Source organism: Labeo rohita, chromosome 11 (assembly GCF_022985175.1).
Source record: "Labeo rohita strain BAU-BD-2019 chromosome 11, IGBB_LRoh.1.0, whole genome shotgun sequence".
NCBI lineage: Eukaryota > Metazoa > Chordata > Actinopteri > Cypriniformes > Cyprinidae > Labeo > Labeo rohita.
Genome location: NC_066879.1, coordinates 23,749,301 through 23,768,213, shown reverse-complemented (window position 1 = coordinate 23,768,213; position 18,913 = coordinate 23,749,301). Strand labels below are relative to the sequence as shown.

The 18,913-nt window shown below is 35.8% G+C and overlaps 1 protein-coding gene across 2 annotated transcripts in view; it reads right to left on the bottom strand.

The window, feature by feature from the left end:
* Positions 1-901: 901 nt before the first annotated feature.
* The window catches only part of phf2 (PHD finger protein 2), a 34,403-nt gene continuing 16,391 nt past the window's right edge, over positions 902-18,913 (bottom strand). The window contains exons 10-22 of one of the 2 annotated variants that reach the window (XM_051123434.1): positions 18,795-18,886; positions 18,601-18,690; positions 18,115-18,453; positions 16,425-16,544; positions 15,573-15,688; positions 15,227-15,405; positions 13,550-13,617; positions 12,767-12,936; positions 7,854-8,134; positions 6,659-6,754; positions 6,466-6,575; positions 3,394-3,688; positions 902-3,200 (exon numbers count right to left, since the gene is read on the bottom strand). In XM_051123434.1, coding sequence (XP_050979391.1) covers positions 3,112-3,200; positions 3,394-3,688; positions 6,466-6,575; positions 6,659-6,754; positions 7,854-8,134; positions 12,767-12,936; positions 13,550-13,617; positions 15,227-15,405; positions 15,573-15,688; positions 16,425-16,544; positions 18,115-18,453; positions 18,601-18,690; positions 18,795-18,886 — 2,045 coding nt within the window. In that variant the 3' untranslated portion in view covers positions 902-3,111. Of the gene's footprint in view, positions 3,201-3,393; positions 3,689-6,465; positions 6,576-6,658; positions 6,755-7,853; positions 8,156-12,766; positions 12,937-13,549; positions 13,618-15,226; positions 15,406-15,572; positions 15,689-16,424; positions 16,545-18,114; positions 18,454-18,600; positions 18,691-18,794; positions 18,887-18,913 lie in introns of both variants that reach the window. The other variant, XM_051123433.1, reaches the window with a different exon arrangement.

Below are 18,913 nucleotides of genomic sequence, written 5' to 3'. Positions count from 1 at the left end.
AGCTCAAAAGAGACCCATCAATGACAAACCTGCCTTTTGTTTATAAAGCAGTTATTGTACTGTACATTCTAGAGCATAAACTCGCAGAAATTACATTTCTTTTAATCTCTAAAAATCCTAACTGACGTCATAAGTCGAGCAGATGTACCTGCCAACCCTTTCCGTCAAGAAGCAACAGTATTTTCTGGGACGTCTAACTCCACCTGGTGGCTCTCTGCATGTTCACCTCCAATCCTCGTGGAGCAGGGCAACCCGAGAGCTAAGATGTTGAAACGAGAACAATTGGAAGCCACTAGGAAATAAAGACAAACACAGAAAGACAATTTACACATATCAGGAGAGCAATATTATTCTACACACGTCCTCTGTACATATGCACCGTGTTTCCGAGTATATTTGAAGTGCACGGCGGCAACACGAATAGAGTATTAACAGTGTTGACCTTGGCTTGGTTTATGTTAATGATTTGGCCGGAGCCGCCGGCTGGACTCGCCGGTGTTTTGGCTTTAGCTGTGTATTAATGAACAAGCGCAAAAAGTGCAGCTTTGCTCCCAGCGGACAATGTGGTTCTAAATGGGGGGATTGTGTGCGAGCCGAGAGTTTCTCCAGGGCATCAGACCTGAATGGTACAGTAGCATGAGCCCATTTAAAAGTAATTACCACAGCATGTTCCAGAGAGCGTGTGTAGCCCTGCCATTCCATATGAACGGTGGGAGAACACGTTACCAAAACTGACTTTTGTGTGCCGTTATGGCACGGGAACAGGCTTAAATACATAACAAGCAAACAAATTATGCACGGGACAATATAACCTAACACAAACGGTTAAAAAGAAACAATGACATAGAGAGAGGTTAATTCAAAACACATCTTTGTGAGTCAGGAAAACAGAGTGCACTACTACAAAAGTATCATTCACTGCCATGAAACAGTGGATGCATTTAATTGTTTGAACATATAAAAATAAACCACAACAAAGCAACACACATTTTGTACAAATAAAAACCTGAAATAGTTCCATTGACAAAGATTCTGAGTGTTTCTCGATTCGGAAAGGTGGATACAAGATTTACATTGGTAACTAAAACACTGCAATTTATGAGCACAGTAAACCTGGTTAAGAATGTACATACTCTATTACCAAAATAAAACTCATGGCATGATGGTATGGATCTTTAAAATAGCTGCTTAATAATAATAATAATAATAATGTAACATTTCGTATTAATGAGCAGTTGCACTTGATTTGATGAAAACAATAAAGACGTGGATTTGCTAAGACGAAAAAAAAAGGAACTATTGCCCAATGTTAATGATAGAAGTGTCCTAAGGGGCTCACAGACTGATAAAATATTTAAAACAAAACCTCTTAAGAATTATACAAGTATAAAAGGCTACAAACATTAATAAATTACATCACTGACACAGAAAACACTTCACAAGGTGCTAGTAAAATAACTTTAAAATCCATCAGGGGTATTTTAGCTCAAATGTCAGGCTGGTCGTAGAAACGTTGATTTTTTCATTTTTTTTCCTTCTCCCCCGTCATAAATGAATCATAATACACATGGTTTTCTGCATGTAAGGCCATATGAGAATAAATGTTACACTGTTTATTTTGTTCTCCAGGCAACACCTTTTGTCTAATGTAACAGAATGAAATGAAAACAAAACAATGGTTAAAAAAAGTTCAGCTATTGTGAAAATCTAACCAAAAATTTCAAAGGTAATGACTATTTCTATATCTTTATATATATTTTTGTCTGTAATTAGCAAAAACTAGTAAAAATGTATAATGAAGTATTAAGGAAAAAAGGATACAAAAAGTAGTCATTTAAAAAGCTATATACAGGCTACATTCTACATACTGTACTGTGAAGCAATATAAATGCATATTTCATTCTAGGGTAATTGGTGCTGCCTGTGAAACAAACAGAAGAGAGAAAGTATCCCTATGTAGTGAAATGTCATGGATGAGGCTTATCATCAGTGCTAGAGATCCCATTCATGTAGTGTTTCGTTGTTTTGGCGCGTTTTGTAACATAAAACAGAACCGTAATAAGAGCTACATTGTCAAAAACAGTACGACATAAAAGTGATTGTAGTATCAATGTCTAAAAACAACAAAATATATATATAAATAACAACTTTAGTATGACATCTTCACATGATACGCTGAATTGCTAGACCAGCGGGGGAAAATAAGATATTTCAACGACGTAATTTAGTGAAAATATGCTTTGTTATCGATATGCATGTTTAATGATTTGTCAAAATATACATGGACAGTTTTTTCCCCTCAAAAACATACGTTTTTCCTATATTTGTAGAAAAAGAAATGAAATAAAAAGCTGTCGTTTTATAATAGCCGTTACGTTATACATTACTAAAAATATGAGTTCATATTTGTGCTTCACTGAAGTTTTGTTAAGTGCCTTCTGGCGTTCAACTACCTATGACATGTACAATTATATTAGGTCAATAAATATCATCTGTGATAGTGCTTAGCAAACAGAAAAGTACTTTTCAGTTGTCCATGTAGGTAATGCGTATAAAATGCTTTTTTTTGCTTAAGGAGTAAGGAAAGTAAATTCCAAATGGGGGATTTTACCATCACCCGCCAGTTATGTCTTTAATACTTGTTCAAAAATAAAACAAAAGACAATGATAAGCCACATCCAAAAAGCCGTAATGAATTTCTTGTTTGCAACCTCTCACCAACCCTTTTCCCCCCTCGAAACAATGCATGCAACTGGAATACATGCAAGGGATACTTTCTTAATCTTGGAATGACTGCTATGTACTGTCTCTTATAATATATTAGCAACCCCTGATAAACTGATAGCCGTAGTAAAACAAGACAAATTCTTCTTACAAAATATTAATAGCAGGTATTCTGTACATTTTAATATCTGAAAGTTATAAAGTAAAAGAAGAGGCAAAAACCTATCTGAGCTATGTTCTTCTTAGAAATTGAAAACTTGTGGGATCCTGTTGGCGTTCCCGTCCGTTTCAGTCCTTACGCTCTCATCCCGGCTCATCGAGGGAGGGAGGGATCAGTCCACGGGTCCATAAACATCAGGAGAAAGTCTGAGTCGCCCATTGTCCACGTTACAGCAGGAGCTTGCCGTTACGATGAATCTTTAAGATTTTTCCAAGTCTCTGTTTGGCTGTTGCCATTCCTTTCTTTAGCCGCTTGGCTGCGGGCGAGACGAGGCGAAATGGTTAGCATATGCAACAACAACATTGCAACTCTATGATCAAGGCGATGCATTATTAAGCCACAGCTGTGTCAATAAATTATTAAAGATCCAGGAATTGCATCTCTCATACTGGCCAGTGCAACATAAACAAGCCTTTAAACATGACTTAATACTCATCGCCCAAAATCACCTTTGGCGTCCGTCGAGTTCCCACGTTCGACTTTTGCTGGCAGGACAGATGAGGTGTTCTGAGATGTCGATGATGATGAAGGCCGTCTCTGGCTGAGGAAGACTCCGGGGGCCATGGGTTGCGAGCTGCCGGTGGTCTTGCTCGTTCCAGTGCTGTACTCATGGTCGCCCAGATTGGTCTCAGAGTCCGGGGTGGGTTCTGGAGAGCTGCTGTCCTGAGAGAGTTTGTGAGGCTCCTCTACAGCCATGGGCTTCTTTTTGGTACTCTTTTTCTTCTTCTTGATCTTCTGCTCCTCCTGTAGAAAGAAGTAGTTAGCTGGGTCATTTAGCTAAAATCAGTCTTACAGATGGTTCTATAATAATGGAAGCTATTAGAAAGGATTCAGAATTTTTTGCCATTCGTCTCTTCTACTTTAATGACACTCGAGCTGCATGAACTCCACAAGTGTGTGTAAAACCTGATGATCATGTTCTCCAGCATGAGTTGAAAAAGATTCAAAAAGCATTGTGTGCTGGTCAATGCCACAAAGTTGTGATCTTAAATAGTGCAGGATCTTAAATATTTACTCAATTTACACCAAAATCCCAATCGAATCTTTCAAAATCTTACAACTATGTGTCCAGGTTAAAATGTTCATGTGGCCTCAGGCATTTGGACTCCACTGTATATGAATGGCATGGTGCAATGTAATGGTTGCAAATGCAACGTCCAACAAATTGTAATTAAATTTATTTCTTTACACAGTATTTACTAGCAGTGTTGGGGGTAACACATTACAAGTAATGCAAGTTACATAATCAGATTACTTTTTTCAAGTAACCAGTAAATTAATGCATTCTTTTTTAAATAAGTAACGCCAGTTACTTTGTTTTCCCATTTACTGACTGACAGCTCTCCTGTTTAGAGAAATTATGGCTACTATAGTTCTAGACTAAATGTGAAGATGTATTTAAAAATTTAGTGTTCCTCAAGTGAAATGCAAACTCAGAATATGACACAAACTTGCAATAATTACAAATGTTAAATCATGCAAATATCCTTTAATAACCAATGTCTTTGCTGCTGACTGTTGCTCTCTTTGCTGCTGATATTAATAAGCAAAAATTACTTTAGATAAACATCACATTTATTTTTTTATTGCTGAAAATAGACCTTTTTTTGTTTGTAAACCTGCAGAATTAGGCCAAAATTGTGTGATTATCAATATGATTATTATTAACTAAAATACTTAAAATACAAAATAACATTATTCTAATATTTCACTGCAATTTAAAAAATAGTATTTAAAAAACATAAATTTGGTCTATCATCCTTGGAAACACATTAACTTAGGTCTTAAGTGAAAGCAAACAGTTGAGAAAGAAAACATGTGTAGCAGTATATTAGATCCGGGCAGCTCTTAAAGTGACAGCAGCCTAATATTCCCACTGTCTGTCATTCATGTTAATCAAATAACAAAAGAAATAAAATCTTTCACTGCTCTTTGACTAAATCGCTTTTGTAACTTTAATAATAAGAAATATTTATTTAATTTACGCAGTGAAGAATATGCAGTGTTCTTAAACATTTGATTACTTTATACAATGCTACAATGTATGTAGCATGTCTTATTTATTTGATTCTACTGTAGTTTTTTGTCCTATTGCTTGTAATTAGTTTATTTTTCTTATTTAATATCTCACTGTTTACTTGTCTTCAGTGAGCTTTGTTTTTTTTTTTTAATTTAGGCTAGGTTTTTTATGATACTGACACTGGTGACAAGAATATTGAAATTTTTATGGTATCAAACATTTTGATATCATAAATCCTTCTTTAAAGCAAAGATAACTATATTGTGATCAGAGGTCACATTAAGCAAAAATTGACCTTTTTTTTAATCAGTGACGGAAAAATCTGAAGGCCATTCGTCACTTTGATAGAATACACTGAGGGTGGTCTATTTTAACTTCTAACTGTAATTCCCACCCCTGTCTAATTGGTGGCGAGTGCACTCCAGTGTAGCAGCGGAGCATGGGATCCAAAACAAAAACGAAAACTGTCAGGAATCTTTTCCTATGCATTTGATTACGCACAGGCAGGTGCTAATCAAGCTACAACAATCTATCACACCAAATTAAAGAGCGCCAAAATGGTATTTATTGCTTCAGTTTCCAAATGAAATTGACAGAATTTGAAATCTGAGACTTTGTTTCATATCAAAAGTAACAAAGCTTAGCCTATTGCTATTTATTGGATGAGAGGTGCACTATGCACAATTCATTCATCAACTGAAAACAGCACAGACCAAAAGATCCACTGGGATTTACAAATCGATACTGGTTCATAAAAATGAGAATATATTAAAATCGCTGTCACCTCGGGGTTTGGTGTTGAACATGAAAAGTTACGCAGTCTCATCTGTTAATTTGTTCTCTTCAAAATAAATGCATAAGCCAATATTGTCCTGTAGGTTCATAATAAAAAATTAAAATGTAAACAAAAATAAAAACAATTAAATGTGTTATAATTAAAAAGTAAAATAATGGGCAAAAATATATTATGACGGAATTTTTTAAATATCTTTACAGTGAAATAAAATGAATCGTGATATAAGATTTTGGTCATATCGCCCACAAGTACAACTGTGAAATTACAATACTAATACTAGCTGTCTAAAATGTTATAAGCGACCCAAACCTCAGAGCAGATACAGAAATGGACGTTGTGTGGTGCAGCCAAAAGTTTGAACTACTGCTGTGGAAATGGACACAGTGCAGTTTCACTTTGAAACATGCACCATGTGTATTTATTTAAATAATTTGCAGCCTTTGTGATTTGGTAATCAGACTAAGCCACACTGACATTTTGGTTTTTGTGAAAACCCTAGTATTTACTTCATTTAACAACAGAAAATAATAGAATGTTTTAACAAGCCGTTCTGCTTATAATTTATGTAATTTTAATGGGTACAGATATAGGAAATACAGACAATCTTAAAATGACTCGATACTTACACTATAAACGACCTAGTTTGTTTTTACTTTGCAATGTAAATATTTGAGTTGCACTGAATGAAGAACGTAAAGCTTTAACCTGATGAGACAATTTAGCTGCCGCAGCTGCCAATCCTGTCTCTATGGATGCCACACGTGCCCCCTCCCGAGCTGGTCTCTCCTGTCGTGGTACAGTGGGCCCAACTCGTGCTGCAACAGCGTGAATATAATCCCATGTGATTAAAATCATGTTTTAGTCAAATTCCCATCTGAAACTGTAGACTTTACTCTACCTGTTGGACTATATGGAGTGTCATCTGTATTTTTCCTTTTTTTCGATCTCGATTTGAAAATGGGGCTGTCCTCTTCAGATTCCAGAGATGGATAAACTGGAAAAAACAAAGAAAAAAAAAAAAGCAAAATTTTCAGTTTTAATGCCATATCAGCATCTAAGTCTAAAAAAAAAAAAAACTTTATTAATAAAAATGCAACATTCTACAGATGTCACTATTTTCATTCCTTTCGGAATGCCATATGTATAGTTTCAAGTCACTAAAGAAAGCAATATAAACGCGCCATGTCGAAGTAGATTAATTTTAAACGCATAGCTTGTACATGAGAAACCACCCTGTTTTTGCACTCCATAAACTACAGTGCTAAGTATTTTTTTCATTGGACAGGATGTTAGCGTGACACAGATGCACGGCAGCTGTTCCTTGCCCTGCCTCGGCCTGCATGCACCTAGCTTCTTTGAACTCAACTACTCAGGAACACGCAATTTCCAACAATTAAATTATCAAGACAAAGAAAAAAAAATGTTTACAGAAAGGAGGAATGCTCGTGTGTTTGATAAAACTCTCTGTTAGTGTGAGTCCGGACGGGAATGTGCGTGCTAGTAATGACTAATTAGGGTATCAGATCAAAAAGCATTTAAAACAACAGTTTAAAACTCATGCTAATGGATTATTAACAGGCTACTAATGGTCTTGCTGTTCTTGGAAGGGGTTCACAAAAGCTATAAAAGAGACCACTCAGAAAGAAGGGATTGAGAAGTTCTAGCTGAGAGTAAACACGCCTGTCACTTTGCCGTGAATGAGAACCCTTAAGTCGAAATCAAACTCTAATCAGAACGTTGATAGAGCAGATTTACACTGTTTGGCTTTGCTCTAAGAGCACCTGGGCAATTCCAAGTCATCATGAAACATCCTTGACAAATTGTCTCAGAGGAACTAATTGGTCTTGATAATAGTGCAAACAAGCTATCCAAGATGAAGGTATGAGAGAATTGCAATCTGTTCTCCAAATGGGTTCTTAAAGGGAGAGTGCAGCCAAAAATGAAAATGTCATCATGTACTCACCCTGATGTCATTCCTATGATTTTATTCTCTTTAAATGTTGGGGTCCAAACAACACTTTATTGTATGGACAACAAAAACACAGACACATTTTTTAAAATATCTTTTGTGCTCCTTGAACGCAAGGACTTACCGTAATCAGAATCCTTAAAGCAAGCCTCCAGGTGGTCCTGGTCGTCATCGAACATGTCCAAACTGTCTACGCTGCTGCTCTTTTGCGTCTTCTTGGGCAAGCGTTTGGCCGGTCGCTTGCTGTTGCCTGCTGTCGCTCCGGCCACGCTGCTCGGCTTCTTGCTGGCTGCGCTGCTATGCGAGTTGTTCTTTGCTTGGCTATTGCTCCAGGACGTTTGCAGACAAGAGTCTGATGACTGCAGGTTAGCCATGGACAACATGCCCTGGATGGCCTCCTGTGTGCTGGGGGATGCAGGTGGCTGACTGTAAGTCCATCAATGAGAAATACACAACACACACGTACATTACTCCGAGTGTCAGTGGCAATGAGAAGCGATTCGAATTTTAGGTAGTGAGTCGGGTGATGGGAAGCAACGAGGTTGGAGATGGATACTTAAAGGTGAAGTGTGTAATTTCTGCACATTCAGATTTCCTATACAAATAGTCCTAAATAGACGCCATATGTTGGGTAGGTCTAGGGTGACCGTACGTGCCATTTTTCCCAGACACGTCCTGGCTAGGATTGTCTAAAATATCCAGGTTTTGGCTGTTTTGCTGTTTTCATACTTGCGTAACGTAATGACAGAACGGTAGTTTGACCAATAACATGCAGGCGCTGTACATAATCGACCAATCGTGGCACGTGAGAAGGTGAGATCTACAGAGAATGGTCAAAGCGATGCAAATATGCGCACATATTAGATGTGTTCGACTTGAAGCAGCGTTGCACAGACCAATTGGTGTATAACATCTCACTGTACTTTGAAGTCATACATCAATTGGTTTGCACAGTGCGAACAAAGCCAAAACCTGGTTATATTAGGCAATCTAAAAAAATCCTGACCAGGATGTGTCCAAGAAAAATGGCATGTAAGGTCACCCTAGGATGTTCAAGCTATTTGAGAACAAAGCAGTATTTCCTGGCCAAATTATCCAATCACATGACTTGAGGCACTTTGATGCACATTTATGAATTCATTATAAAGTAAATGTGTTTCCACTGTAGTTAATATTACGCCTTCAACCATTGAATAAATACAAATATGTTTTTTATATGCATTGATAAATAAAAAAAATATATTTCCATCCAGCATTTTTTGCAATATCCAGTGTTGTTACTGTTAACTGCAACAACAACAGAAAAAAGAAAAAAAAAAAAAGTTTTTTTTTTTTTTTTTTATTAAAATAAAGCTCAAATAAATTTTTTAATCTAATTAATTAAGGGCTGTCAGACAATTAATTCATCAAATTAATCGCTGAATAAATCTGACTGTGAAAATACCCACAAAAGATTATTTAAAGCTGTGTTAAATGAGGAAGTATAACATAAGCTGCAACAACCTAATTGAATTATGTAACATAAAAGAAGATCATTTGAGAAACATATACAGTAAAAGTCACTGGTAACCAAAACAGCTTTGTTACCAATAGTCTTCAAAATACCTTCTTTTATGTTCCACCTAAGAAAGGTTTTAAACAAAGGGTGAGTAAATGATGACAGAATTTAAATTTTTTAGGTGAACTATCCCTTTACTGTTTATATTTTTATCAATATTATTACTTTTAATATAATGATACTCTAAATAAGAAACTAAATCTGCCAGCAGGTGGCGGTAAATGTCTTTATGAGTCATTCACTCATTCAATTCGATTCGTTCAAATGGCTGATTCATTCAGGAATTCAGTAAATGGCTCTGTTTATGAATGGACCTTTGAATCATTGATTCACACGATTCATTCAAAACGCGGATTCATTCAGAAACTAAACACTGCTGTATTGCTCGGAAATACACAACAATTCTGCTATGGCTTCAAAGGTAAAAACACATAATATAGTGTTTAAAATTTAACACAATATCAACTTCTTATTTACTGAACTGTTGTATAAAATCACATTTAAGCTTGTGATAGATTGGGACAAAATTTGAATTTGTGTCATATTGCTCTTTTGCTGCCCCTGTTATATTGTGTGATATATATATATATATATATATATATATGCCCCAGGTCTGGGGGTATGCGTTAACTGCTTTAAAATATTTTAATTGCGTTATTTTTAATAACTAATTAATTAAGTTAATGCATTAAACTAACAGCCGTAAAATAAAAAATAAAAATGTTGCATTGCAAACTAAATAAAATGAAGTTGAAGTGGTGAAAAAATAATGCAAATAACAAAAGTAAATAAAACACTTCAACTAAAATTGAAATGAAAACTGAAAATAAAAAATACTACTAATACTATAATAACACTGGTGATATCCCAAAATCTGCATAAAAATAGGATGGAAATTTTTCAGGGAAAAGCTTTACATATAGTCAATGGTGTATATTAAAAATAGCACAATAAATAAATAGTGTATAATATTGAAATATTACTCATATTGTAATAGATTTTAATTTTGAGAACATTACACACATCACTTTTAAACCACTATAAAAATGTTTGATGTTATTTCCACTGCAACTGAGGTATGGCTTTATTATCTGGACTTAAATCTAAGGCCATGTTTACACTAGTGCGTCTTCATTTTAAAATGCATAACTTTTGCTCTTATTGTGAACGCTACTCTGGCGTATTCAACCCCCAAAATTGGAGACTTTCGAAAACACTGCAGACCCCGTTTTAGTTTCAAAACATTTCAGTATAAACGCAACCCCGCCTGACCACATTCGCTCTATGTATCCTCCACTACAGCATAACATCATGCTCATTATTATGAATAGTCATGTGACATGCGTTTTCAGTTGTGTAGTGTGGACGGAGATCGTTTCTGAAAACGGCAATGTAGACAAGGATCGTTTTTATTTTAAAATGCCATTTTAAAAGAAAAACGCACTAGTGTAAACAGGGCCTAAGGCACTGTTTCTTTAGTAATCAACTGAACATGTAAACCTAGTGGGTGGGCCTGACAAACTAACATGAAAATCCATGCTAAAATTCAGTGCGAGGTATTCCTGCATTATCTATAACATCTCTACTTCCGTTCAACCAAAACTGAAAGCACAAGCCAGAACTTACCTGTTCTCTCTTACAATCACATCTGCTCAAGCAATAAACCAGCAATCTCACTCTTGCTTTTCTAACTTGCCTGTCACTAAACGTTCATCTCCCACAAATTTCATTTGCTCATCATGTACTGTAGATCTTCTCGTGTCAGGAGAAGAATCTGCCGTGTGAACTGAGAAGACTATTGTGTCCACATCTGCTTTTGAGCTTGAGGTAACCAGCAGAAAATACAGATTTAGCCCGTGCAGATTACCACCTATTAAGTGATTAACCAGTGAGGTGGAACAATGAGTCAAAAGCTCGTTTAATGTGGTCACAACCGACTGGAGGCATTTCCTCCCCACAATCCTGCAGTCGTATGTCAGGTTTAAAAGCACAAAAAATAATTTGAGAAATTAACATATTTTAGCCATGTTTTCGTTCTCATTTTGTGTTTGAGCTGATTTGCAGCTTTCAGCGCAGTGGAAATAGACCATCAAAAATGTGCCCAAAACAGCAAACAGTAAAATGAAGAGGAATGGCCTGAAGCTTTTGCTGTATTTGACAAATTAATAGTGCAGAGGGATTAAACAAATAATGCCAGCACATGTAAACCGCTTATAAAGAGCCGTGCAAACTATTACTTTCGCCATCATTCGACAGATGAAGAAATGCCTGTGCTCGATGTGTTTAGAGTAGGAAGTTTAAGAACTAACAGTTAAGCTAGAAATATGACGTGTTTCTGTTCTTTAAGGATCGGGAACATACTTCATCATAAACTGTATGTTCCCCATAGCCCTCTGCCAAAGACAAAACATATCCATACTACACACTCTGTCACATTAGTGTGTGCGATGTACAAAACATACCGTATGAATCATATAAAAGTATGAACTAAGGATGTGCAAAACTGAGCAGTCGATGGATTGTCTAAACAACTAGTCGCTTAAGGAAGCCTTGTATAATTACACCAGTTTAAGGTCACGAACAACAGATACTAGTCACGATTCTTCACATAAGACACATTCTTGTGTTCGAAAACAGTTGGACGGAGCAATGCAGCATGAAACAGAATGCGAGGTCTTAAGCCATGTATTTTTTAAACTGTTTTAACTTGAAACAAACACAGTTAGAGGCAGCGCAAGGGCCAAAGATGTCTGTCTACATGTGTAATGCATTTAAAACATTATAAAAATACAAGCTAAGCTTGAATGCAAAATTGACAGATATTCAAATCAACAAATATGTAAGCTAAATATTTAGAACGTTTTATTACACAAAACTATTTAAACCTACACAAAAAGCAGAAGGCTATGGATTATATTATGAAATTTAATACTGAATGCAATGCTGTTCCAGACGGAATGAATTTCTCGGAAACCGTTTACGATGCTGATAGTCTCACCATGCTAAAATTCACATAAACAACCTTTTAAAGAAATAGTCCACCCTAAAATGAAAATTCTGTCATTAATTACTCTCCCTCGTGTTGTTCCAAACCAGATTTTCGTTCATCTTCAGAACACAAATTAAGATATTTTTAATGAAATCTGAAAGCTTTCTGACCCTGCGTAGACACGAATGCAACTGAGACATTCAGGGCCCAGAAAGGTAGTAAGGACGTTGATAAAATAGTCCATTTGACATCAGTTATTCAACTGTAATTTTATGAAGCTATGAGAAAACAAAAACAAAGACTATAAATAAAGATGGATTTCATCAAAAATATCTTAATTTGTGAAGGTCTTCCGGGTTTGGAACGACATGAGGGTGAGTAATTAATGACAGAATTTTCATTTTTGCGTAAACTATCCCTTTAAGCCTGATTAATACACTAGGCTAAGCCTAGTCTTTCATACGCATATGGAAAACAGTCATATGTGTACCTGTTGTTGCTGTAGTCAATGCCGCCCACTTGTTTGCTGGCCTGCAAGAGATCCAGAATCCCAGCTGAACTGCCCCCTTTATTCTTAGAGACCTTAGAGTTACGACCTTTGACCTCTGTCTTGGCCTCTGTGTCTATATGGAGTGATTCCTCATCTGATGAATCTGGACTCTGAAATGATAGTATAAACAAACACTCTATTTCATAAGATGTGCACAATTTGAAGCATCAAAACATACATTAGAAGCTGGTGGATGTTTTGCTTTAGCAAAACACTTTCTAATACACCCTGATGTAAGCACACATATTTTCATAGACATTTTCAAAAGATTTTTCTTAGGTTTGTGGTTTTTTATTGGTATATCTTATAACCTTCTGTAACCCCTCACGTAGTTCGCCTGTGGGCCTCTGTCGTGATTAACTTTCTCGCTCTCATTTGATTCAGTCCACAGCTATTTCCTTCATCAGTTTTGAGGTGATATTTGGCTTCGTCTTGCAGCTTGCTCTCTTTGATTTGCGCCGTATGTTGGTTTAAGTCGGAACATTATGGGTGAATTATTGCAAGCTGAGAACATCAGTGCTGCGATGTTTTAAATGCATCCAGAAGGAATTAATCAGCTACTTCATGAAATAAAGATTGGGGATTTGGATTTTGTCCTAATTTCTTCCTGTTTACTGTCAATCAGCCTTTTAATGTTATTACCACTGTCTGATTAAAGAGAAATATTATGGATGTTCTGTAAAATAACTCTAGACCGGCTATCTAAATAGAGTGTATGCTCACCTTCATGTCCGACTGTTGTAGCTTTGGCTTTTTCGCTGGTTGAATGGGCTCTTTGATGTTTGATAAAACTGTAAATAACGTCAGATGTTCAGCATTATTCTCACATAGCATGAAATGAAAGATTTATTGTTAATCAGTTAAAAGACAAGTTTATCTCTTATAGGCAGGCACACATGGAATCAGTGCTAGCAGATTTCCAAGTGATCTGAATGCCCGTCACTCGCAAATTTTAACATGTGCATAACCCAGGGGCCAAAACTTAGCACTGCCGAATACAAGCAAAAACTGTTATTAAATTAAATGCATTACGGCCAGTAACTTTATTGCATCTGCAACTTGAAATTTACCATCTAAGGTTTAACTAGGACTTTTTTTGTAGTGACACGTGAAATAATTCTTGTGTTTGTATGCTACTAATGCAAATAAATAAAGTGTATATATATATATATATATACACACACACACACACACAGCTGCTCAAAAGTTTGGGATCAGTAAAACTTGTAATGTTTCTTAAAGAAGTCTTTTATGCTCATCATGGCTGCATTTATTTGATCAAAAATACAATAAAAAAACAGTAATATTGTAAAATGTTATTACAATATAAAAAAAAGTTTTTTATTTTAATATACATTAAAATATCATTTATTCCTGTGATGCAAAGCTGAATTTTCATCAGCTGTTACTCCAGTCTTAAGTGTCACATGATCCTTCAGAAATCATTCTAATATCCCGATTTATTATTAGAATTATCAATGTTGGAAACAGTTGTGCTGCTTAATATTTTTTGGAACCTTTTTTCAGGATTCGTTGATTAATAAAAGGTTAAAAAAGAACAGCATTTATTTAAAATAGACAGGTTTTCTAACAATACACACTACTGTTCAAAAGTTTGGGCTTATTCTTTCTTTTTTTTTTTTTACCAAGGATCTGTTAAACTAATAAAAAGTAATAGCATATATGTACATTGTTAGAAAAGATATGTGTTTTTTTAATAAACGCTGTTCTTTTTAACTTGTTATTAATCAAAGAATTGTGAAAAAAAAAAAAAATTTGGCAGCACAACTGTTTCCAACATTGATAATTCTAATAATAAATCAGCATATTAGAGTGATTTCTGAAGGATCATGTGACACTTAAGACTGGAGTAGCAGCTGATAAAAATTCAGCTTTGCATCACAGGAATAAATTATATTTTAAAGTATATTAAAATAAAAACCATTATTTTATTATTTTGGTAATAACATTTTGCAATATTACTGTTTTTTTTTCTGTATTTTTGAACAAATAAATGCAGCCTTGATGAGCATATATATATATATATATATATATATATATATATATGTACATATATAATTATTAAACTCAATTATTGTACTCAATTCATCATTGGCATATTTAATTTTGGACATGCCCACCCCTTGTGTGTTTTTTTAAATTAAATATTTTGATTACATTTTATTATACTTTAAATACTAACAAGACTGTAGTACTATCCACTCTGTTTAAAACTCATTTCTATAGACTGTCACCCAAAATCTGTGTAAAAAAATGCAACAAGTCTACAGATTCCATCTGGGCCTGATTATAAAGTCTATAATCATTTTTGCTCTTAAATGATGTTTTATTTAATCAGAAAATCGCCCTAGCCCCAGATCGCATATCATGAAACCTTACAGGAAAAGTCTCTCTTGACTGCGTTCTTTTTCCTCCTGATTGGGAATTCGTCGATCTTAAGCTCCCCCTCATCAGAGACATACTCATACTCGTCTCTCACAGGCTTGGGTTTTTCTTCCTTAATGTTCTGTATTGAACCAAAAATGCTGGAATTGGTCTGCGTCTTAAGCATCTTTGATCTGAGAAAGCCAGATGATAGAAAAGAACATTAGTTTGGATTGTCAAAAGAGACAATCTGGTGCAAAGACACGGAATTGATCAGAGCTGTAATCTGAATTAAATAAATACATACAAGTGCAGTGAAATAATGTTTATTAAAATCTGTTTTATACATAAATGCACTTACCCCAGCAACTTCTTATTTGACAATGAAAAGGCAAATTTATTGTCTTTATGGCTGAGTAGGCTTTTGTCAAATTTGTGCTCTTCCTCCATTTTCAATAACGAATCGGGTTTGCTGTTCTGAAAGATGAAACACCAAACAACAATCAGTGCTTTGAAACTCTTCCCGTCTCACACATTTCACAGGTCTTCGCTGTCAGCCTCTATCTGTCAGCCACGTCTACTGTGATCAGACGTCAAAGACTGAAGCCATTGCGGCTGATGACCTTGAAGACTATCTAGCAGAGACTCCTCTCCATCTGCAAATGTTTGGCGAGCGGCAAAGGAGCACTCGGATCAGGAGACTTGGAGCAACTACAAACATTCCCGGGCTGTCTGGCATTGAATTTTCCCCCTTGAACAAAAGCCCCGTAATGCCTTCCGTTCAGCAGAATTAAGCTTTTCCTACAAAAGCCATCCCATGTTATCCAACAATAATGACACAACACACTCATTTTTACAGCAGAAATGAAGGCATATGTAAATACTTAGCTGGCATGTCAGGAATACGACATAGCATTAAAGCATTAGGTAAATTCTGAGCCTGGGTAAAGGGTTCTGCTGATTTGATGAGCACAGAACAGAGAGAGTGACTGAGCCGCAGAGTTATTTCTGCTGATTGCTTTGATCTGAAACGTGTAAATCACTTCTGGATGATCCCAAAGCCCTGTGTGCTACTTTTCAACTTTGATATCATTTGCATGGATTTTCAAAGCTTCGCTCTAGCACTGATCTATGTCGCAGCAAAGGAAATCATTATGCTTGCATTACACGACCCAGAATTATTCATTAAAGTTTGTAAACCTAACAAACATACCTTATATTTCCATTTGGCCTCTGTCTTGTTCTTATTATGCTCTCGAATCATCTTAAACTTATCAACGTCATTCGGTTTACTCGTCTCCTTCTCCAAAATACTCAACCCGGTCTTCACCAGCTGTGTAATGTGAGAGACAATAAAACATGCTGGACATGGACAAAAGTGCATACTGACAGTTCTAGAGCATGGGAATATTTACAATATATTCACAACGATTTCGCTAGTGCTGCATCATTATATATAATGTTTAGCTTATTTCAGTAAACTGATTCAAAACTGCTACTTAAAGGAGAAGTCCACTTCCAAAACAAAGATTCACATATAATGTCCTCATTCCCTTGTCATCCAAGATGTTCATTTCTTTCTTGCTTCAGTTGTAAAGAAATTATGGTTTTTGAGGAAAACATTTCTGCATTTTTTTTTTCCATATAATGGACTGATATGGTCCCCCGATTTTTAACTTCCAAAAAGCAGTTTAAATGCGGCTTCCAATGATCCCAAATGCAGTTGTAAACAATCCCAGCCGAGGAAGAAGGGTATTATCTAGCGAAACGATCGGTTATTTTCATTAAAAAAATACAATTTAAGTATGTTTTAATCTCAAGCGCTCGTCTAGCCTTTTTCTCCATAAACTGTGTATTCTGGCTCAAGACCAAAAATCATTTCAAAATCATCCTACAACGCTGCAGAAGTACCGACCCAGTCTTTGCAAAGTGAACATGCAAAGAAGATGAAACACTGTCATGAACCAGAACAAAAACAGTCCAGGCAGAGTAAGACAAGACGAGCGTTTGACATTAAAAGTATAGAAATTGTATTATTTTTATGAAATTAACTGATCGTTACACTACATAAGACCATTCTTTATCAGCTGGGATCATTTACAACCGCATCTGGGATCGTTTGAAGCCGCATTTAAACTGCATTTTGGAAGTTGAAAATCGGGGCACCATATCAGTCCATTATATGGAGAAAAATGCTGAAATGTTTTCCTCAAAAAACAATTTCTTTACGACTGAAGAAAGAAAGACATGAACATTTTTCTGACAAGGGGGTGAGCACATTATATGTGAATCTTTGTTTTGGAAGTGGACACAATAACTTTTTTCATATCAATCGATAAGTTAAGATACAGAAGTAGATTTATGTTCATTATCAAAATCAGTAATATCTGTAAAAATTGTAGCAACCTCATTTTTATATGGCAAAATTTAATTATTCTGACTGTTTGAGAACATTTATCAAACTCTTGTTATCATTTATCGAGAAAATTTATATTGCATGATAATTATCGTTTGCGATTTATTGCCCAGCCCTACTATTCATCAAAGAATCCTAAAAAACTTCCATAAAGCTCAACTGTTTTCAAAATTGATAATAAGAAATGTTTCTTGAGCACCAAATTAGAATATGGAATAAAGGATCATGTGACACTGAAGACTAACGTAATGGCTGGATCACAGATATACTAAAATACGTCTTTAAATTTGCAATTGCAAATTGCAAATTTAATTTTAAATGTTAAAATTTTACTGTGATCAAGAAATGCAACATTGCATTAAATTGCTTGTTTAAAACAAGATTTTTACTGCATTTTACTTATTGCATTAAACATTTTGTTGGATGTTTGGTTGAAATGATGATTCATAATTATATATGGAATATCATAAAGCTGAAAAAACTTTACTTTTTTAGGCTGGTCCATCTTGTTCAGGATGTCCTTTGCATGGGATTCAAGAGCTGCCAGACTCGAGGGCTTTTTCTCAGGTAAAATACTTTCTTTTGCTTTCTTGGCTTTCTTTTTGCCACCTTCTTTTATTTTGGGTTCCTTCGGTGGTTTGGGTGCCTTGGGCATTTTGGGTGGTTTGGGTGGCTTTGTGGCTTTCTTCCTGGCTGGCTTATCTCTTGGCGGGGTGGAGATGTGGGCAGGGGACGTGGGCTCTTCTGGTTCTGACGGAGCAGACGGGGGTTCCTCTGCTGGGGGCTTTGAGTTGCTGGGTTCACTCTTTATGGCTTTTGTTGCGTTCTGACAAAGACACAGACGAAAAGTTGTTAACCATTACTAATTCTGACAATAGCTGATTAAATATGTACAAAGACATTCTACATAATAAAAATCAAGATCATATCTGAATAAATGTAAGTAAAGTCCAACAACTTTGGGACGTCTCACCTCTGAAATCCGAATCTCTTTGGCAAGGTCTTTAATGAGCTGTGCTGGCTTCATGTTTTCTGGAAGCTCGTCCTCATGTTCTAAAAGAGCCTTTGGGAAAAGACAAAGAGAGAAAAAGTCATGGTCAAGTTACATCATTCGAATCAACAAAACTACAGACTATTGAAACTAATACATTGTGTAGCAAGACGTACCTGTTTTTTAGTCCACGATCTGAATGCTCCATTGACAATTTTGGCACCATGTACCAAGTAAGGAGGTGGCTGTTTGTTTGCCTTATGTAAACCTGCAAAATGTTCAGGAAATTTTGCAT